This window comes from Oncorhynchus tshawytscha, linkage group LG04 (genome assembly GCF_018296145.1).
Source record: "Oncorhynchus tshawytscha isolate Ot180627B linkage group LG04, Otsh_v2.0, whole genome shotgun sequence".
Classification (NCBI taxonomy): domain Eukaryota; kingdom Metazoa; phylum Chordata; class Actinopteri; order Salmoniformes; family Salmonidae; genus Oncorhynchus; species Oncorhynchus tshawytscha.
The window spans coordinates 36,139,179-36,161,508 of record NC_056432.1 but is presented as its reverse complement, the minus strand read 5'-3'; the positions used below and the strand labels follow the sequence as shown (position 1 = coordinate 36,161,508).

Here is a 22,330-nt window from a genome sequence, read left to right as displayed (position 1 = left end):
ACAGTACACACACGGCATCGCCTGCTCTGCTTCCTGCTGCCACTAAACTCCCAACGAACACAGACCCAAACTGCCCTGGGTCAACACACAGTACACACACGGCATCGCCTGCTCTGCTTCCTGCTGCCACTAAACTCCCAACGAAGGCAGACCCAAACTGCCCCTGTTGTGTCATCAAACCAACCGGCCGCAATTCATTAAACGTCTTGCATAAGCAGAAAATCAGAAATACTGCAAAGCAAGAAATATTAATTAACCATGAAAATAATTACAGGTCTCTTTCATGGGGGGGAATAAAACTCGACAGTATTTACAAAACAGAGGGCGGTGAAGAATCTTTAGATGCAATGTGCAGCTGGCTGGTGGTTAGAGGGCTGGTTGAGTGGCTGATATATGGCTGTTGAACCCCAGCCCTTGCACACACTGTAATTACAGTGTTGGGACTCGACTCGCTCGTCGTCAATAGAGAAAGGAACAGGAAAAAATGGCCCGGGACAAGTTCTAGCTATAAATCACCGAGCCAAGAGTAGTCTCATATTGGTTGACGTATCTTTTATGTATGCGTCTTGTCAAAGGCTCTCAGCCAATCCGTTTACAACCAGTAAAAATAGAAACATTAAGAAGGAAGAGAGAGGAAGGGAAAATACATTTTTCTCTCTCTCCCTTTTATGGTTGTAAAGTGAACTGACTGAACTCTATAGTGCAGTGTGATGCTGCACTGTAGCTGCAGGTGGCTAGACGGTGTCCCAAAAGGTATCCTATTCCCTTTATAGTACATAGGGGCTCTGGTCAAAACTAGTGCACTATATGGGAGATAGGGTGCCATTTGGGACGCAGCCCTAGACTTCTGGGAGAACAAGACTGTGTATTGGATACTCCTTGCCTGCCATAGCTTGATGCACATGACCATCCCCAGCTTGGCTTGTGGTATCAGGGAGCAAACTGGGCTCTTGCTGGGCAGCTCAATGATCTTCACCTGTAGGAAGAGGGACAGTCAGACACTCAGGCAGAATAAGAAGCGGAGTTCTACATGGTTATTACATTCAAACTATGTCATTAACTTTCCCACCCAGGCAAGAGATGATCAAACAAGCAGATACGTCGTGGTGTAATAATGTTATATGATGTACTGCTCTGTATTTTGTTTTATGTGTGATGTAAGTGCCTTAATGTGTTTGGACCCCAGGAAGAGAAGCTAATGGGGATCCATTATAAATATAAAACATGAACAATGGAGACAAGGCAAACTTTAGGCTGGGTGCCAGTCACTTAATTTATTTATTTTTCATTTTCATTAATCAAGTTCAAACTCGAATCCCTCATTTCAGCGCAGCAACAGGAAACATAACAGCTTTACACTTTATGGCCGTCTTCTTCTTATTAGACTCAAACAGGGGGGAGCAGAGCTACAGTCTATAATACATCCCAATAAGACCTGACTTCCTGACCTAGACACGCTGGCACTGACTGATAAAATACAGTCTAATGAAAGCCCATGAGAGAGAGAGAGCCTATAGCTACTCCGTCTCTGTACCTAGATACAATCTAATGAGAGGGAGGCAGCCCCTATGGCTAGACTACTCAGTCTCTCCGACTGACACAGAAACAGAGAGATACATCCTCATTAAGGCTCAGATTAAACATCCTGTTCAACAGACCAATCCCATTCACACATCACGTTACGCAGACCAATCGGATTCCACATCCCGTTTAAGGGAGTGATCTGTATTTTAATCGGGGTGCCTCATGTTTACCCCGAACTTGCCAGCCAGACAAAGAGGGCTTTAAGTAGCTGCTTCACTCGCTGTGCCTCAGGTGCACACACTGATATCCATAAATAAAACACCCACTCTTTTAATGAATGCTTTTGCAATGGAAGCAATCCGATGGCAACGAGGTAGCGAGGGAGAAACATTAAACCTGCCTGCCTCCCAAATTGATGGTGCAACTCCTTCCCTCCCTCCGCCTCTGGCTCAGATCTACACCAGCGTGCCATGCTTTGTAGCTGAGTGTGTGTGTGTGTGTGGAGGCATGGGTCTAGACCTATGATTAGGATCCCCTGGGAAAGGCATGGATGACTGTGGGAAAGGCATGGATGACTGTGGGGCAGCCAGGGGTGAGACAGGAGAGCGGGACAGAGTGATAAGACAGAGGGTTTGTGTGTGTGTGTGTGTGTGTGCGCACGCATGAGTGCCGTCACAATGTCATTATTGAGGGTGCTGGTCTTGCAGGCGCCCCGTGGCCTCGCCCTGCCGGTCTCTATAGGCTGAAGTTAGCGGTGGCACATCGGTCTCATTCATGTGAGGCTTCATCAGAACAGGGTGAATAACACGAATCTGAAGGCAATAACGGTGCCTGGAAAGCTGCCTGTCGCACACACTAAGAATAACTCACATGAAAGTGGGGGGGAAGGTGAAATGTGCAATCATTCGTCTGTCATTGGCTGATACACACTAAACCTACGCCTGCTCACAAGTTTCTGTAAGAGAGGCTTAAAGCCCTTCCACAAACACAAATCTCTCACCCCCCACTCTCAGCCCCCCCCATCATCCCTCAGCCCCTCCCCTCTCTCTCTCACCTCCTCCATGGCTTCTCCAGCGTGGGCCAGTAGCCATCTCCCAGGGCCAGTCTCTAGCAGGGAGCAGCGACAGAACCCCACACTGCCGGTCCACAGGGCGTCCGTGACATCACTGCGCCCCTCTGCCAGGTCCCACAAGCACACACGCATGTCGCGCCCCTGACTGACCGACAGTACACAGATCATAATCACACACTAACATATTACAGAAAAGACTGCAGTTAACATGGCACCCGCAGTGAGGCTACAGATGTATGGGCAAGGGTTCCCCAAAGGGCAGACAGCAGGCCGAACTCTTCCCGCTGCTGCTTTTATTTGGCCCCCCAATTTTATTGGAGCATTTTTGGACAAAAATACTTTAACACCAGGAAATCAGCTCCAAGTGATTTTTATTTAAGACATCTGTTCAAGTATTCCCACACATAATTAGAAAGACACACGAGTAAGCAAGGCTTGAAATTATTATGTTTTAGTCAAACATTATATCCATTTGGGCTTCTTGCACTTCATTTGCAGTCTACAAATTATTTGTAATTATGCTTCCCCCCCCCGACAATCTGCTCAAGAAAAAAATATTATAAAATCGGCCCATGGCTGAATCTAGTTGATAAGAAAATCAATGGTCCAACCTCATGTCTCTATCATAATCCGTTATTGGAGTTTTTACCCTAGTAGGTTGGCCAGGATTCGGGTGACTAAATCAATGGAGACCACAGAAAAAAAAGCAATAGGAAATCTGGACAATTGCACCTTGTAAAGCAGGCTGGATTCTGTGCAAGGATTAAGGCTACCTGACAGGCTACCTGACAGGCTCACTCGTCATCTTTTCTAATCCGCAGGACATAAAACAAGAGGTAAGATGAATATCAATATTGACAAGTGACATGTAGTATTTTCATATATTATTATTTTTTATTTATTTTAATTTGACCCCTTTTCTCCCCAATTTCGTGGTATCCAATTGTTTTTCGTAGCTACTATCTTGTCTCATCGCTACAACTCCCGTACGGGCTCGGGAGAGACGAAGGTTGAAAGTCATGCGTCCTCCGATACACAACCCAACCAAGACGCACTGCTTCTTAACACAGCGCGCATCCAACCCAGAAGCCAGCCGCACCAATGTGTCGGAGGAAACACTGTGCACCTGGCAACCTTGGTTAGCGTGCACTGCGCCCGGCCCGCCACAGGAGTTGCTGGTGCGCGATGAGACAAGGACATCCCTACCGGCCAAGCCCTCCCTAACCCGGACAACGCTAGGCCAATTGTGCGTCGCCCCACAGACCTCCCGGTCGGGGCCGGTTACGACAAAGCCTGGGCGGGAACCCAGAGTCTCTGATGGTATACGCTTTTCATGTTAATTTGAAATTCCAGTTCTGTCTTGAAGATTTCTCAACAAAAAAACAAGCAAATCTCGCTGCAATGTCAACAGAGCAAGCACTGAGTGTATACCAAGCGTTTCTATTTTCAAATCCTTTTACATTTAATTCAGCTTGTGTCATGCTAACATTGAACCTGGCTAATTTCATACAGCTAAACAATGCACATGGTAAGTAAAAACTGAAGAGCAGTTGAGGCCTGGTATTGTCAGTAAGGTAGTTTGTCATTACCTGATGAGAGCGTCTCTGGAGTAGAGCATGTTGAGCCAGGTGACAGAGGCTCCAGAATGACCTTTTAGAACCCTCTCAGCTCTTCTGGTGGTCAGGTTCCACACATGGACTGATCCCTGGCCTGAGCTACACAACACAACATTCAAGTCCTCATCATTCTTACGTCATAAAGATTCATCTGCATGTAACTAAAGCATGTTGTTACGTATGAGACGTTTTCAAAAACAACAAATCATATACCCAACCATTCAACAAGGACATGTTTAAAAAAAGACAAATGCTACGTGTCTGGCTACTAATGCAGCTCAGCTGTTCTATGGAGACGGGGCGTGATCCCGTACCCAGAAAAGAGCAGGGGAGGGTCCCCTTCACAGCAGCCGAAGTGCAAGGCATTAAGGGGGGATCCAGCCCCCCTCAGGGTGTACAGGGGAGCAGGGGCAGGACGAGCCATCACTGGGTCACTCTCGAAGCTCTGGAGGTCACCACCACAGTCATCTCATCCACTGAAACACAAGCAAGATCCCGCAGTCACAACTGAACTGTGTTAAAAAGGAGAGAGGTCAAACAAACAATGGAGACTGTTTGAAGTGAGTTGGGTAAATCCTGTTCTGATTACAATGGAATTGAGGGGGTTGATAATAAGTGAAAGGAATGAGGGTGTAATTTTAACTTCATTTAGGTGAATTATTCCAATCAGTGCAGATCCAAATCCAGATCCGATAGTGAGATGGAGTTTGGCTAACACGCAAGCCTGGGCTGATGTCAACGGTGTCAGCTATGATTGAGAAAGACCTTGCCATTAACAAAAGGGAATTAATGAATACTACTCTCCAGACAGAGCTGATTAGATTGACTCTTGTAGAAGGAATTTGTGCAAGTTAGAGGTATAATAATAACGTGCCTAAAACAAGCCTTAGTATCCATCTTCATTTGTTGCTATAAAAACAAATGTTTTGGACAGTGTCAAAAGGACTATATTTCATACATCCTCAAATCCTCAGCCATCTTCCATTATGGTAATAATTTGAGAATGTCTAATAGACTGTCTATCTATTCACTACATAAATAAGGCCTGTGGGCATTAGGCAAAGAAGTGGATGAGATATTTCTTCCTCGTCCTTCTAGGCCTGCATGATAAGAGCTGATCTTACTCAATACATCCTAAATCCCACCACTTGACAGCTTAATTACTGCAAACACAGAGTCAGGATTTTCCCTCGAGTTTCGATCCACATACGCTTCTCAAAAGGCAGCAGCAGGATTTTGAATTTAAACCTTTTTGAATTTGTTATGCACAAACTGAATCATTGAACTCTGAATTGAATTAACATTGCATTTAGTTTTAAAATTCAAATTTCAACATGAATATATTCAGTTTTAATATGGTAGATATTGCATTCACTGTCTGTGTATCAAGTTTACAAACTAAACTCAAAAAAAGAAAAATCCTCTCACTCTCAACTGCGTTTATTTTCAGCAAATTTAACATGTGTAAATATTTGTATGAACATAACAAGATTCAACAACTGAGACAAACTGAACAAGTCCCACAGACATGTGACTAACAGAAATGGAATAATATGTCCCTGAACAAAAGGAGGGGGGGTCAAAATCAAAAGTAACAGTCAGTATCTGGTATGGCCACCAGCTGCATTAAGTACAGCAGTGCATCTCCTCCTCATGGATGGACTGCACCAGATTTGCCAGTTCTTGCTGTGAGATGTTTACCCACTTTTCCACCAAGGCACCTGCAAGTTCCTGGACATTTCTGGGGGGAATGGCCCTAGCCCTCACCCTCCGATCCAACAACGGGATTGAGATCCGGGCTCTTCGCTGGCCATGGCACAACACTGACATTCCGGTCTTGCAGGAAATCACGCACAGAACGAGCAGTATGGCTGGTGGCATTGTCATGCTGGAGGGTCATGTCAGGATGAGCCTGCAGGAAGGGTACCACATGAGGGAGGAGGATGTCTTCAGCATTGAGATTGCCTGCAATGACAACGAGCTCAGTCCGATGACGCTGTGACACACTGCCCCAGACCATGACGGACCCTCTACCTCCAAAATCGATCCCGCTCCAGACTGTAGGCCTCGGTGTATCGCTCATTCCTTCGATGATAAACGCAAATTTGACCATCACCCCTAGTGAGACAAAACCGCGACTCGTCAGTGAAGAAACAGGAAACAGTGTTTAAACCCTTTACAGTGAAGATCTGTGAAGTTATTTGGATTTTTACTAATTATCTTTGTAAGACAGGGTCCTGAAAAAGGGACGTTTCTTTTTTTCCTGAGTTTATAATTTCAATTCTAGCTAAGTTTCATATATTCAATTCAATTCTGATTCAAAACCACATCCTGGTACTTTTCCAGACAGGTAAGGTAGAGGAGAACAGATTCAACAGAATCAAACGCTCTGTATGTTAAACAGTAGCTGCTGGCGGTTCTGAAGCCAATGTGACATGTTGAATAGATTTTCTTCCTATGAATGTCTCTAGCGTTTGAATCATTTTGGCTATAAGCTATTATGACCCCATTCCTGAAAGCGAAGACTCTTGAACATGGACGGCACTTCTGTTCACCTTTATTATATTCACAGGCCGCGCAGGAGACGTTAGAATGGCGTGTATAAAAAAAACTTTTTGTATTAAACTTAATTTGGCCACCATAAAAATATAGTTCAATAACCCTGTAACATTCAGGACAACAAGCTGCTTTCTTAACGAGTAGCCTACCGCTTCCCCCCCTGATTCCTCTCATCCCGAGACTCGAACTCGGGACATCTGCCTCGCAAACACAAACACACGTGACCACCCTCCTGAGGTGTTCCAACCCAACACACTATTGAAAAGGCCTTCTTCAAATTGCCCAAGGGGTGACACTTCAAGGCTGATGAGTGAGTTTCACAGAACCCCATCTGCTACATTCACCTCCCAAACTCACTCCACAGTGACCCAAGTGGTTGAGCTCAGCACAACTGTAGATCCAAGTCCAGTGGCACATTGTAAGGGACGTCACGCTGCCTGCTTAGCGAGTACCGCTTCCCCCTGATTCAGCTCATACGGAGACTCGAACTCAGGACTTCTGCCCCGAAAAGACTCTTGGCCACCCTCCTGAAGCATTCCAACACATCGTGCTATTAAAAAAGGCCTTCTTCAATTGCGTAATGGGCGACACTTCAGGCCGAGGAGTGACTTTCACAGATCTCCACCTGCTGCACTAATACAAGTCTTCAAGATACAGCAAGGTTACTCCTTAAAAGATCATAGTTTGGTGATTCATGCTTATGTGATGAGCAACCTGAAGACGTATTCGTTTGACGTGTTAGTTTCAAGTCTCCAGCAAGGGAAGTTATTATAACGGTGTGACTGACTAGACAAAGACTGTGTTAGCCTGCTGAGCTAAAGCCTAGGGATTGGTCTTGTGACTAGGATTTGTCTATTCAAGGAGGTCGTTAAAGGGGGGTGGATGAGCAACTTGTCTGAAAAGTTGTCAAAACCTGCAAAGTTGCATTGTCTGGCGAACAGGAGACCTGGGTTAGAACCATTGAGATATAAAACAGTTCTATCTATGGTTAGAACCCCATCAGTCAAACTTACACGTCTTCAGGTCTCAGGCAAGGTTGCTCATCACATGCATGGATCACCAAACCACCTCTGCTGCACTCTCATTAAACGTGGTGCACAGATCCTCCGGAAATTGTTGGTGTGCAGGAGGCCTGATTTCAAACCCAGTCAGTTATATTGGTGCTGTGATCTCTGAGTGTGAGGTCAAAGGGGGGATGAAACCTAACTGCGGTGGTTTGATGAACCATGCAATTTTGATGAGAAGGCCTAACATTGCTGGAGACTTGAAGATTTGTGTCAGCTTCCTGAACTCCTCCCCATAGGCTTAAGCTAAGTGGGCTAACACAGTCTTGTAAAATGCAGGAGACCTGGTTCAAAACCAGTCAGTCACATATTAAACAAGGAGTAGAAAGGCTAGTCCCTGTGATCATCATAGAGGGGAGAGTCTTAGCTTTCAGGAATGGGGTCATACTAGCTTATAGACAAAACGGTTCAAACGCTAGAGCCAAATTCATAGGAAGGAAATCAATTCAACATGTCACATTGGTGGTTTCTGAAGCTAGAGGCTACTGTTGACAACAGAGAGCGTTTGATTCTATATCTTTCTTGGCTGGCAAAGTACCAGGACGTTGTGTCTGTTTTTGAATCTGAATTTAGAGAACTGAATTTAAAAACGGAATCTGAATGCACCGGAGAAGTTGAATATATGAAACGTTGACAAACTTAAATTATTGGTTGTAAACTTAATACACTGACAATGAATGCAATATATAGCATTTATATTGAAACTGAATATATAAATATGGAATATATAAATTGAAATGGAAATTTAAAGCTGAATGCAATTCATTCAATTCAGTTTCAAATCGTGAACGATAAATTCAAATGAATGAATTCAATGATTAAATTGCATTACCATCGAAAAACAAATTCAAGTTCATTATCTTAATACACAGTAAAAAATGATGGAATTGAAATACAATCTCTGTTGGCACTGAAATTGCTCCGTAAGAAACGTGAGAATAGACCGATTTTGTTTCAAGACTTTTGTATTACTCCTTTTTCGGCAATCTTAGTTTATAATCACACCCACCCCTACTCCTATAGGCTAACCCTTGCCCTCCACATCAGCACACGCTGAAACTGGAGCCGCAGGTATTTTGGAGAAGCTCATTTCAGAAGGTTATTGGTTCAATTGTCCATGTTAATCTGTGAAGCTGAGAGAGACAGACCTCTGGACAGCCTCCCTAATTAAGAAGAGGGCACCTGCACCACCGTCTAACTCGAACCATCACAAAGACCACAGTCATCCCCAGTCCCACACCACTATCCCATTACCACTTCAGCCAGCCAGCCACCACTATCACACTATCACCCAGGGTCTGACCGCTCAAGCAGAGAGAAAGAGGATCCCCTAAAGCTTCTGGAATCGGTCACTGCATCATCATAAATGTCTAGTCTAACCAGAAACCAGAGACATAGGCCTACATCTTAAGCATATTATAGGTTTAACACAAGCGACCTAATAATCTAAAGCACTGACTGTACAAAACATTAGGAACACCTGCTCTTTCCATTGCATAGACTGACCAGGTGAAAGCTATGAGCCCTTGACCAGGTGAAAGATATGTCACTTGTTAAATCCACTTCAAAATCAGTGTAGATGAAAGGGAGGAGACAGGTTAAAGAAGGATTTTCTAGCCTTGAGGCAATTGAGACATGGATTGTGTACAGTGTATTCGAAAAGTTCAGACCCCTTCTCTTTCTCCATATTTTGTTACGTTACAGCCTTAATGTGAAATATATTCAATATTTTTTTCCCCTAATCAATCTACACACAATACCCCATAATGACAAAGCGAAGACAGAAATACCTTTTTACATAAGTATTCCGACCCTTCGCTATGAGATTCGAAATGGAGCACAGGTGCATTCCGTTTCCATTGATCATTCTTGAGATGTTTCTACAACTTGATTGGAATCCACCTGTGGTAAATTCAATTGATTGGACATGATTTGGAAAGGCACACACCTGTCTATATAGGTCTCACAGTTGACAGTGTATGTCAGAGCAATAACCAAGCCATGAGGTCGAAGAAATTGTCTGTAGAGCTCAGAGACAGGATTGTGTCAAGGCCATGATCTGTGGAAGGGTACCCCAAAAATTTCTTCAGCATTGGAGGTCCCAATAACACAGTGGCCCCCCCCAAAAAAGTTTGGAACCACCAAGACTCTTCCTCTTCCACAGCTGGCTGACCAGTCAAACTGAGCAATCGGGGGAGAAGGGCCTTGCTCAGGGAGAGGAGTTCCTCTGTGGAAATGGAAGAACCTTCCAGAAGGACAACCATCTCTGCAGCACTACATCAATCAAACCTTTATGGTAGATTGGCCAGACAGTTGCCAGTCCTCAGTAAAAGGCACATGACAGCCCACTTGGAGTTTGCCAAAAGGCACCTAAAGGACTCTCAGACCTTGAGAAACAAGATTATCTGGATTGATGGAACCAAGATTGAACTCTTTGACCTGAATGCCAAGCCTTACGTCTGGAGGAAACCTGGCACCATCCTTACGGTGAAGCATGGTGTTGGCAGCATCATGCTGTGGGGATGTTTTTCAGTGGCAGGGACTGGGAGACTAGTCAATGGAAAGATGAACGGGGAAAAGTACAGAGAGATTCTTGATGACAATCTGCTCCAGAGCGCTCAGGACCTTAGACTGGGGCAAAGGTTCAACTTCCAACAGGACAACGGCCATAACCACACAGCCAAGACAACGTAGGAGTGGTTTCAAGGACATTCAGAGACTTGTCCTGAGTGGCCCAGCCAGAGACCGAACCCGAAAATAGCTGTGCAGCAACTTACCCCATCCAACCTGACAGAGCTTGAGAGGATCTGCAGAGAAGAATGGGAGAAACTCCACAAATACAGGTATGCCAAGCTTGTAGTGTCATACCCAAGAAGACTAGAGGCTGTGATCGCTGCCAAAGACGCTTCAACAACATACTGAGTAAAGGGTCTGAATACATAAGTAAATGTGATAGTTATTTTTTTAAATATAAATGGGTGTAGATTGATGAGGGGAAAAAACTAAATATATTTTAGAATAAGGCTGTAACGTAACAAAATGTGAAACAAGTCAAGGGGTTTGAATACTTTGTGTGCCATTCAGAGGATGAATGGGCAAGACAAAAGATTTAAGTGCCTTTGAACGCGGTATGGCAGTAGGTGCCAGGCTCACCGGTTTGAGTGTGTCAAGAACTGCAACGCTGCTGGGTTTTCACCACCACAGATTCCCATACGTATCAAGAATGGTCCGACACCCAAAGGACATCCACCCAACTTGGCAACTGTGTGACGCATTGGAGTCACCAGCATCCTTTCGACACATGCCCCGACGAATTGAGGCTCTTCTGAAGGCAAAAAGGGGTGGAACATTAGGAAGGTGTTCCTAATGTTTTGTACACTCAGTGTAGTAACCTACATTGGGGTATGAAGAAATTGAACAAAATGGCAACCGTAGAAGTTTGTGAAAATATATTAGTTAAGCCTGAGGTTGTGAAAGGATGGGTGGGAAGGCCAGGCTACATTCCATAGCTATTGTCGTGCTGTTTCTGTTGCCGTTTCTGTATGTGACAGGGAGGCTCACCCTGATAACAGGTGGATTAAGGTACCTTTCCCTTATTGTACTACTGCAGGCCTACAGCTCTTGGAGCTGAGCTGAGGCTCAACTAGTTTGGAACCACACTGTGCTTTCGTTGTACAAACACTGACTGCCTGGGCCTCAGAACATTCCTCCCCTGACCAACGGCCTGCATGTCAATCAAACACACTGTCTGTGCATGGGGGTTTGGATGATTGACAAGGAAACTACTGCAGTTGGGGAAATATCACAGAAGTAGGTAGCGTGCCCACCACCCAGCCTGCATCCCCCACAATAGAATGGTGGAGGTGGAAATAGAAACAACCCCATCTACCACACCACGGCTTCCTCAGTCCACTGTCCTCATCCTCTGTTTAGTGGCGTCAGCATTTCCAGAGCCGCTGCCTGTGATTGCCCCAACAATGGAGCTGTTGTGGTGGCTGGTTGTTAGCAAGTCAGCCAAAAACCCCAATACAAACATGTGGAAGGCAGTGAAACTACACAAATAAACAGTCCAGTGACAGGGTGTCACTCAAACCCATTCAGAGAGGCTCTTCAATTGTTTCACGCTAACCTGAGGCGGCAACCAAGCAAACAAAGCTGTAATTGGTATTCTAGTCCAAATGTTGTATGAAAACTGATGTAAAATCAAGACAAATACTGTACTTAAGCGAAAAACTCACCAGAAGCGGCTGGGCGGAACAAACAGAGCGAGGCGGGTGGAAAGGACGGGACAGGCAGAGCCTGTATGCTAGCAGGATAGTCCATATCTCCAATCACCTTCGCTGATAGCGATGTTGTGTTTCTATTAAGTGGATGCGTTGATGTTATTTAACATGTATGGTAAAGCCTTAACCCGTAGCTACCTCTCAACTGAAATGAGCTTGGGAAAAAAGTGAACAAAGACAACATGTGTGACTACAGTGCCAGACAAAAACACAAAAACAGAGACACATTCTAATTGAGCAAGGCGTCATAGCGGACAACCTGCCCGCCTGGCTTCGGTTGGGTCATTATAATTCAAAACAATGAGTTCTAAAATATATGACACACACGCCTCGCATGCTCACCTTTTGTGTGGAGGAATGGATAGTTGTAGCAGTAGGTCTATAGAAGGCAAATAGGACACTAGGCTAGTAGGCCGCACGCTATTGTGGAGAATCATCACTGTTGGGCAAACCACAGGTCTTAAACCCCCCCCCTCCCAAGTTAATAAAACTAAATACCCGACATTTCAAAAATGATTGAACCAACAGATAAAACCAGTGGGTCAGTCAGGGAATTTGTCATATAGCCTACCCGCAAGAAATTATAGAAGGGTTAATTAAATTTGTGGGACAGGGAGGAAGGGAATAATAAATCACATTGACTGATTAATATACCTGAGCTCCTCCGGACCAGATCTGCCTGCCTGTCCCAGTGGGAAGAGCCAGGCAGCCAGGCCAGGGAGGGAAAGAGTAAGTCTCCTACTGGCCCTGTAACAGATAAGACAGCTCTGGTAATCTGACTCTAAGTCCGTGGATAAAGGCAGCGTGTCTCTTCTCGGCCCATCTGTCAACACCTGTGGGGTAATTAGGCCTAATTATGAGAGTTCGCTTCCCCTTCATGTTATTAAATAAGAGCCAGCTCCTCCAGCCAGGTATCGCTCAACACCGGCAAGGGGCTGGCGACCTTCAGATCAAACGCAGCCACTACCTGTGTCTCCCGCAGAGCTTGCTGCTTATATGAAGGGGGAGGGGGGGCTTCAAAGTTGTGGAATAACGGCTGTCCAGACCACATTCCTTCAGTGGCTCTTTGGAGTTGGTAGCTGCCTCTCACATGATAGTTAGCCACCCACCTGAGCTGCCCCTGTCATATTATGCCATTCATAAATACGAGCAGGACATACAGATCACAGGGAGGCTGTTACGGAAAATATACTACCCAGTCTCCCACTACCCATTATGTAGAGAGAACAGGGCCAGGGTCTGATTATAATCATCAAATTTCAGCCTTGATAAGCATGATGAAAATGACAAGCACCTTGCAGAGCATTCACACACACGCACATTCTGAATAGCCTGCTTTTACAGGTTATTTTAATTAACAATATATTTCTACTACAGGTTTGACCTACTTGGCTAAACACATTACGGTAGGTTCCATGGCAACTAAGAAATGCCTCCTTTAGTGAGATCATACCTCAGCTATTAGTCATTGTTTTTTATTGGAACAGTCTTATCTTGCATTTCCCCCTTTTCTCGCTGTTCCTCTGTGGGCACTTCCACTTCACTGGGGCCTGGCTGCATTGACTCTAACCATTAGTCAGCCTTTCTTCTGAGACCCTCCCCACATCTAGGGCTGTTACGGTGACTGTATTACCGCCTCACCGGTGGTTACAAGTCATGACCGTAGTCAAATTCCACATGACCTTTTAGTCACGGTTACTAGGCTTCTCCAAGCTCTGATGCTGCCGATGGTCTTTAGTAGGCTACCAAACTTGCTAACGGGTACTATTGTCCCTTTAAATCCCTCTGACATCAATAGAAATGTATATGAAAAATCTAATCAAACACTTCATGAGAGCCCATGAGCTCAAGTTGCACAACATTTCTATAGGCTATGTAATTGCGGGAGAAAACAGTGATGGCCGCTAATAAAAAGAGGAGGATCCCATCAGCTTTCTATAGGCTAGGCCTACTATATGTTTCTCAACTTTCCTAATATTACGCACATTGCTTCTCTTTACAACAGGAGTATAGCCTACCTGGCTGGCATGAAAATGAACCACGGGAAAAGCAGAGGACGAGCCAGCAGCAGCAGAGACAAGGAAACAGCCCTTGCCTTAGCCTAATTGTCTACGAAAATTGAGGAGAGAGGAAACTAAACTTAATTAGGTCTATAATCAATAGCCTAACTGTTAAAATGTGCCTGGCTTTATAAATAGTCCATATTGATCTACAGAACTGAGACAGATTTTGCTTTTGTTGCCTGTTTGAGTGTTTAATAGCTTACTGATTCTGCGAGCACCAAGCCTCATGCAATGGCAAAATGTTGGATAAAGCAATTTCACAGATTCAGCTGTTTTTAAATCTTTGCTATGCTGTAATAAAGGCTTTACAATTGATTTGGTTATAATAGACTGGTATTGCTTATCATTTATTCAGTGTTCTTTACACTGTTCAAAAGAGGCTCTCGCTCCTATACACTCCTTTTTCTTGATCTCCTTATTGTTATAATTACTATTATTATGATCATCATTATAATAATAAGTAATGTCATTATCATTAGTAGGTTTAGTATAGCAGCCTTGTATAAACACCATCGAACTGTAGGCCTAAGAGCGCATCCTGTTTGGTCTTAATACCGTGACTTACTTAGGCCTATATTTCAATATATAGTGTAGTGCAGGGCTGCCCAACCCTCTTCCTGGAGATCAACTGTGGTGTAGGTTCTCAATCGAACCCTAATTTAGCATATCTGATTCAGCTAGTTAAGTTCTTGTTGAGCAGCTAATAAGTAGAACCAGGTATGTTAAATTAGGGTTGGACAGCCCTAGCCTAGTGTATCACAAGACATTCATGCTTTGAAATGCAATCAAGCATTTTAGTTTTTAAATAAATATCAAAAAGGGAGCTTTCAGCTTTGAATAATTAGCCTAAACAATAAATAAACGGCAATTCACGAACGCATGCAACCGTTTCTTTGCTCTGTAATAAGGGCTTTAGATATATTTTTTCTCTCGTTAGAAACGACACTCCGGTACATGTATTTATTTAGTGTTGTTTACACTGTTCCAAATGGTCAGAAAAATGTATATTGTAATCTGACAACAACTTCATGACACACAATACCGCTCGCAACTCTTGCTGTAGTTTCCCATGCTTCGCAGTATGTTGGAAACACCCGCTTTAGCTACAGAAAGTCAACATACGAGAATACCACGAGAGTCTGCGAGAGCGGGGGCGGAAGATGACTCATCGGCTGACAACATGGTAACGACTGGACTGGAAACAACTACGAGTAATGAGAGCACAGCACAAGAGAACACCACAGCAACTGTCACAAGTTCTGCTGCAACAGTGGGCCACAAACAGATGCAGGTATGTGTCTGTGGTTGGAGGAAAGTTACATCACACCATGGGTTGAGGATCCACCAGGGGAAGAAGGGGTGTTTGGGTAAAGAGAGACAGAAAACTCGCATTGATTACTTTCTGCGAAAGCGATCAAATCAGTCGAATGAAGCACAGCAACTGGACGTAAACCATAGTTTGCAGTGCATCAGTACCAATGTCATGGAGGATGTAAACTCAAGCACCGAAGTAACAACTGAGGTGGAACCAACAACAGGAGTGGAACTCACCCAGCCTCCCAGACCTGCAGTCGAGAGGAGACTGCCAGGGCACAGACCGTATGTGAAGTGGCCTGGCGCCAGTGACATGAAGTTGTGGGAAACAGTGAATACTGACCTTACCTTGACCCTCGAGAAACTTCGAGGCACAGTGGAGAAGAAGTTGGAGAGGATGGGGGACATCATCTATGAGTACGGGACAGAAAGATTTGGAGTGGAAGAGGCAAAAGGCGGGAGAAAGGTTCCAACTCCACCAGTTTCCAGGAGGCAACAAGAAATCAAGTGCCTCGTTCAAGAAAGGCGGCAGCTTAAGAAACAGTGGAAGAAGGCCTCGGAAGTGGAAAAGGAGGGCATAGAGGCACTTCAGGCTGACATCAAAACCCGGTTGGCATCCCTCCGTAGAGCAGAGAACCTACGGAAACGCAGATGGAAGAAAGAGCAAACTAGAACTCAATTCTATAAAGATCCCTTCAAGTTCCTTAAAAGTCTCTTCACAAAGAAATAAGTGGAGCTCTAAAAACAACAAAGAAAGACCTAGAGGAGCACCCTGAGAACAACAAACTTTGACTCAAAGCGACATGAACATCTGGCCATCCCATCAGATATCCCACCCATTGAACCCCCAGAACATCATATTGAGACCAGCCCTCCGACATGGAAAGAGGTGGAAAACACAGTTCGACGGGCAAGAACAGCATCAGCCCCGGGGCCAAATGGAGTCCCGTACAAAGTGTATAAGAACGCACCAGACATCCTGAGGTTCCTCTGGAGGCTTATGAGAACAGCTTGGCAGAAGAAGATAATACCCAAAGTGTGGCGTAGGGCAGGCGGGGTCCTGATCCCTAAGGAGAAGGATGCAGTGAACATCAGCCAATTCCGCCCAATCTCCTTACTGAATGTCGAGGGTAAAATCTTCTTTAGGGTCATTGCCCAGAGGATGGCCGAGTACCTGCAAAGGAATGCGTACGTCGATACATCTGTACAGAAGGCAGGAATATCAGGGTTCTCTGGCTGCTTGGAACATTCCAGCATGATCTGGCACCAGATCCAAATGGCCAAGGTGGAGAAAAGGGACCTCCATGTAGTCTTCCTCGACCTCGCCAATGCATTTGGTTCTGTGCCCCATGAACTCCTGTGGTCTGCCTTCAGATTTTTCCACATACCGGACACCATCACAAACCTGGTGAAGTCGTACTTCCAGGATCTGCAGTTCTGCTTCACCACCTCAGAGTTCACCACCTCATGGCAGTGCCTGAATGTAGGTATAATGGCGGGATGTACCATTTCTCTGTTGGCATTCACAATGGCAATGGAGGTTATCATCAGATCCTCAAAATGGGTTGCTGGTGGACAGCGAGTCGACTCTGGTTTCCGCCTCCCTCCACTCAGAGCCTACATGGACGACATTACAACATTGACCACCACTGTCCCATGCACCAGGAGACTGCTCAGAAAACTCGAGGAGAACATCAGCTGGGCCCGTATGAAGATTAAACCATCCAAGTCAAGCAGCATCTCGATTGTGAAGGGAGTACTCTCTGACCTGAAATTCTTCATCGGAGATGACCAAATCCCAACAGTGTCTGAGCAGCCGGTAAAAAGCCTTGGAAGGTGGTATGATGCAAGCCTGAAGGACAAAGACCAGGTGCAACAGCTGTGTAAAGACATCAGTAGTAGCCTACAGTCCATCGACAACACCCAGCTACCTGGAAAGTTAAAGGCCTGGTGTCTGCAGTTTGGTCTCCTACCCTGGGTGTTGTGGCCCTTAGCACTGTATGAGGTTCCAATCTCAACAGTGGAGAAGATGGAAAGAGGAGTCACAGGCTACTTAAAGAAGTGGCTCGGAGTTCCACGATGCCTTACCACCATAGGCCTCTATGGAGATGGTGTCCTCAAGCTGCCCCTCACCAGTCTAACAGAGGAATTCAAGTGTGCAAAAACCAGGCTCCAGATGACACTGAATGAATCTCGAGACCCAGTGGTGAGCAACAACGCGCCGACCTTGGCAACTGGGCGAAAATGGAGGCCAGGAAAAGCAGTCCAGGAGGCAACAGCAGCCCTCAGACATGCTGACATTGTGGGTCATGTTCAGCAAGGGAGAGGAGGCCTTGGGCTAACTAGCCGTGCTGCTTGGAGTAAGGCCACTGCACCCGAGCGGCGGAAGATGGTAGTGCAGGAAGTACGCCATCAGGAGGAGGCTGCAAGGTGGGCCAAGGCAGTCTCTCTTGCCAAACAGGGACAGTGGACTCGATGGGACAGTGTGGAGAAGAGGAAGATCAGCTGGAAGGATCTGTGGGCCATGGAAGCGAGGCGGTTGAGCTTTTCCATCAGAGCAACATATGACGTCCTTCCAACACCAGTTAATCTTCACCAATGGTATGTTGAAGATCCGGACTGTGCCCTCTGTTCCATGCCAGCCAACCTCAGGCACATTCTCACAGGGTGTAAAACAAGCCTCACCCAAGGACGCTACACTTGGCGTCACAACCAAGTCTTTAAAAACCTTGCGTCCGCCCTGGAGGACAAGCGAGCTGCCACCAACTCCCTACCACCCACAGCAGCATCACACTCCTTACGGACAAACTTTGTCCGCGAAGGGGCTAAACCACCGAAGAGCGGCTCTACACCATTAGAGCGAGACCAGCTGTGCTTGGCCCGCGACTGGAAAATGCTAGCTGACATTGGCCGGCAACTTGTGTTTCCTCCGGAGATCGCAACCACCACCCTAAGACCTGACATGGGGCTCTGGTCCCGTTCGCTCAATAAGGTCTTCATCATTGAGCTCACAGTACCCTGGGAGGACTCAGTAGATGAGGCTTATGAGCGAAAACATCTGCGCTATGCTGATCTAGCTGCCGAAGCACGGCATCATGGCTGGAACACAGAAGTCCGACCAGTGGAGGTGGGCTGCAGAGGTTTTGTGGCAACATCTACAACCAGACTGCTTAGAGACCTGGGAATTAAGGGCCCGAGCCAGCGTTCGGCAATCAAACCTGTATCGGAGGCAGCAGAAGGCAGCAGTCAGTGGCTCTGGATGAAGAGGAAAGACCCCAGCTGGGCCCCGAAGTGAGAGGGCCAGGAGGTATGGGGTCAACAACGCTTGACTCAGGGAGGAGGACGCCCCTGCCATGCATAGTCCCATGGGATGTTGGCTATCAACAACAAGGCAACTCCTATGACTAATTGGGAATGGGACGCAAGCGTAGGTTTGATCACCCTGTCGCTGGCCGCCTTTGGGGAGGGTGTATAGTGTGAAAGGCCGAAACACCCTAAGAACCAAAAGGTACACTACTGACGATGCACTCCCCAAATTTCACCACGCTCACTGTTCATTAACTCTTGGAAGTGCTTGCACAAAGGATAGTAACATCTCATCCTGTGTTCTTGGAATCTCCTATACCCTCCTTTATCTGGATCTCCAGTAGTTTCCACAACTAACTCAATGTCTTCCACAGATCTGACTTCCCCTTTCTCTCCTGAGCAACCAGTAAACATTCGCCCGTTTCAAGTACATTTTTCACATCCTCCTCATCTATTTTACTGTCATGTGTTACTGTGTTCAGAGTTTGTTATAACCAATTTATTGATGTGATTATGATAGGCTATAGATCAGGCCCTATTGGTCAAGTAAAGAGAGCAAGGGTCGAGGGAATAGGGGATGTTTTTCCTAAACAAATTAGGGATTTCGGTAACAGAAATGTTCAGTCTGAAACAAGTAATAAAATATACGGATAAAATTATGTGGCAGCTTCAGCACACACAGCGCAATAAACACTTGCTGTGGTGCTTTTTTGCTGCAGTAGGGAGGAGAGCGAGACAATGTGCTCCAGTCACACAGACATTGGCTGTAAAAAACAATGTAAACAGTGTGACCGTTGGGGTCTTTCTTTAGTCAATTGTGTGTCATAATTATTGAATCAACCAGTGTATTTAAAGCATCAGACAGGCTCAGTGCATATGTAGTTGATTTTATTCAAACACATAGGGTGTGACTGTCTTGCGCTTTATTACAAATGCCAAGCCACTCACCGACCATTGTAACAAATGGTAGGTTGGACCTCACTTTATATGCGCAGAAAGATACATTTGTATGTGTTCATCTACAAAGCCCCTTTGGGTGAACTCACTCTTTACCTCTGTAGTCTGGTCTACTTCACCACCAGCAGTTACCATACCCAGTCTGCTAGGTGGTTGCTACTTAAAGTCCCCAGGACATTCACAGTATTAGACAAGACTTCTCTTCTTGTGCCCCAGACACATGGAATAATCTACAATCCATGCTTCATCTAGATATGTTAGTGACACTGAATTCATTTAAAATATTGATGGGAGACTCTGTTACAGAGGAGTGTAAATGCTTTTTTTTAGGCTGGATCATGTTGTTGCATGTTTTAATTCTGTAATGTATTGATTGTTGCTGCCTTCCCTTGAAAAAGAGACTCTGGGTCTCAATGGGCTTTTCCTGGTTAAATAAAAGGTTAAATAAATAAAATAAATACATGGAAAATAAGTTTAAACATTTCAACCAATCGATTGGTTGAAAGAACAGGACGATTCTCGGTCGACCAATATTTGTTTTAGTCGGGGACCGCTGTACTATGTTTGGAATATTTATTTCTTGCATAATAAAATAGGTCAACATTTGTACTACAGGGGATAGTAGATTGATATAGGCCAGTCATTTTGCTGTTCGTTAGGCCTACTCATCTTGTTGGCTGACAAAAACTAAACGTGGACGGTTCTTCCAACATCTTCAATTTGCGCCTCGGAAGTCTTATCTCGCGTTTCCCTTTTCCTCCATGGGTATTTCCACTTCACTGGGGGCCAGGCTGCCTTGACTCTTTAACCATTAGTCAGCCTTTTCTTCTGACCCTCCCCACATCCCTGCCAATACTATCAGATTCTCCCGAGGAGGAAACCAAGAGGCTGAATGGAGACCCGGGTCCATTATAAAACTCCAGTTTATTCAACAGCATAGGAAGTGGAAGGGACACACGCCCTTTTATTGTGTGACTGATCGGCTGGTGGGGAGGGTATCTGGACTGGAATAACTTGACACCCCAGCACAGCGGCAGCTAGCCTAGATAGAGGGTAAAGTCAGACACAAGTGCACCCACGCCCACTGTCATTCATGGCGCCAATGGGGGGGGAAGAGGAGGCATTGTTCCCGTCAATGGCGTGACTGCTGAACTGGGACCATGGTAGATAAGGGACTCTAATACCATACAAGCCTCAATCAAGCAGGCAGGCACTGATGGAGCACTTTGTCATTGCATCGTCCTGACTTAGGGCAACAGGTACCTCTGTCTTATCTGTTTGTATTATCACCAATTCCCTCCTCTTGGGGTTTTACCTGCACACTTCAGGATAGCGGGACAAGAGGATTGGCTGCTATTCATCACCAGGCTGCTATTCATCACCAGCCTACACCACTGCTGTACTCCTCTGGCTAACCACCTGATGTGCTCTCTCCAAGACATAACAAATCAATAAAATTGACTAACTAGTTAGACAACTTTTTTGGCTCTCAATTTAATCACTGTTCTCTTGTATCACACATTCTCCTGACATGTTTAAAGTGTGTGCATAACAACCTGTGTGACACTATTCTTCCTTGATAGTCTCTTACTAACGTTGGTGTTGAACAGGAAGCAGGGATCTAGCAGGGATTCATATCTAACAGTTCGCTGTAAACAACGCAATCTAGCTTGATTTACCTATACAGATGCAGTTATACTACAATTGTATGTATTGTCAACGCTTAAGATATTAATATTTTACTACTCGCTAGAAGCTTCTATCCCAGCTAACGTTAGCCTAGCTAGCACAGGCTTTCCAATGCCGTGTGCTTATTAGCTATCTAAGTCCACAGGCTATCAACATTTGCAAAAAAAAAAACACAGCACTAGCTCTTTAACGTGAGTCCAAATACCAGTGATACTAACAAGAGGAAAAACGATACATTATGAATGTGCATGTAATTTGAAAGGTGTCAAGGAAGGTACCTTAGCAAAGCGTAGGGAAGCGATGCAAAACAAGCGCCGGTTGAACTTGAAGGACCCTTCTTTTCAGTCGTCCTTACCAGTGCCTGCAATTTTTTGTTGCAGTTCATGCGCTGACAGGCTGGACCATTGAGCTTTTGGCTGTACCAACGCCAACTGAGTGCCCTTTTCACTCGTAGTGTAAATGAAACAATTAGAATTTCTAAAGATTAGCCTACAGTAAATGCAATACTAAAGAGACATTATCATGATAATATAACATGTTATATCAGATGTGTGCTGTGTTTACAATTAATTAATGGCACAACCTAACACGTCTGAATCTGAGTGTAGGCCTATATGAATAGCCCAAGGATAATACAAATTTCACATTTATTAAATCTATCAGATTCAGTCATAGCATATGAAAATATGAAGCCCCATAAAAGCCACTCAACTTGTAAGGTGGTCACTAATAATACCACTGACAATTTAGCAATGCAATCTAAATATTCTCTGAATATGTTCAATCTGAAACCTGGATTTGATTTGAGAGATCCCGAGTCCCGTCAAAGGCAGAATATGCTGTTTCTGGAGAGCACAGCTGAGGTTTGAAAATAGACGAGTAG

At 45.1% G+C, this 22,330-nt stretch overlaps 1 protein-coding gene across 2 annotated transcripts in view; it reads right to left on the bottom strand.

Moving 5' to 3' along the window:
* gnb1l (guanine nucleotide binding protein (G protein), beta polypeptide 1-like) overlaps nucleotides 1-21,839 on the bottom strand; it is a 36,658-nt gene extending 14,819 nt beyond the window's left edge. The window contains exons 1-6 of one of the 2 annotated variants that reach the window (XM_024417838.2): nucleotides 21,726-21,824; nucleotides 10,989-11,160; nucleotides 4,527-4,688; nucleotides 4,186-4,311; nucleotides 2,579-2,741; nucleotides 884-976 (exon numbers count right to left, since the gene is read on the bottom strand). In XM_024417838.2, the coding sequence (XP_024273606.1) occupies nucleotides 884-976; nucleotides 2,579-2,741; nucleotides 4,186-4,311; nucleotides 4,527-4,636 (492 nt within the window). In that variant the 5' untranslated portion in view covers nucleotides 4,637-4,688; nucleotides 10,989-11,160; nucleotides 21,726-21,824. Of the gene's footprint in view, nucleotides 1-883; nucleotides 977-2,578; nucleotides 2,742-4,185; nucleotides 4,312-4,526; nucleotides 4,689-10,988; nucleotides 11,161-21,725 lie in introns of both variants that reach the window. The other variant, XM_024417837.2, reaches the window with a different exon arrangement.
* Between the last annotated feature and the right edge of the window lie 491 nt (nucleotides 21,840-22,330).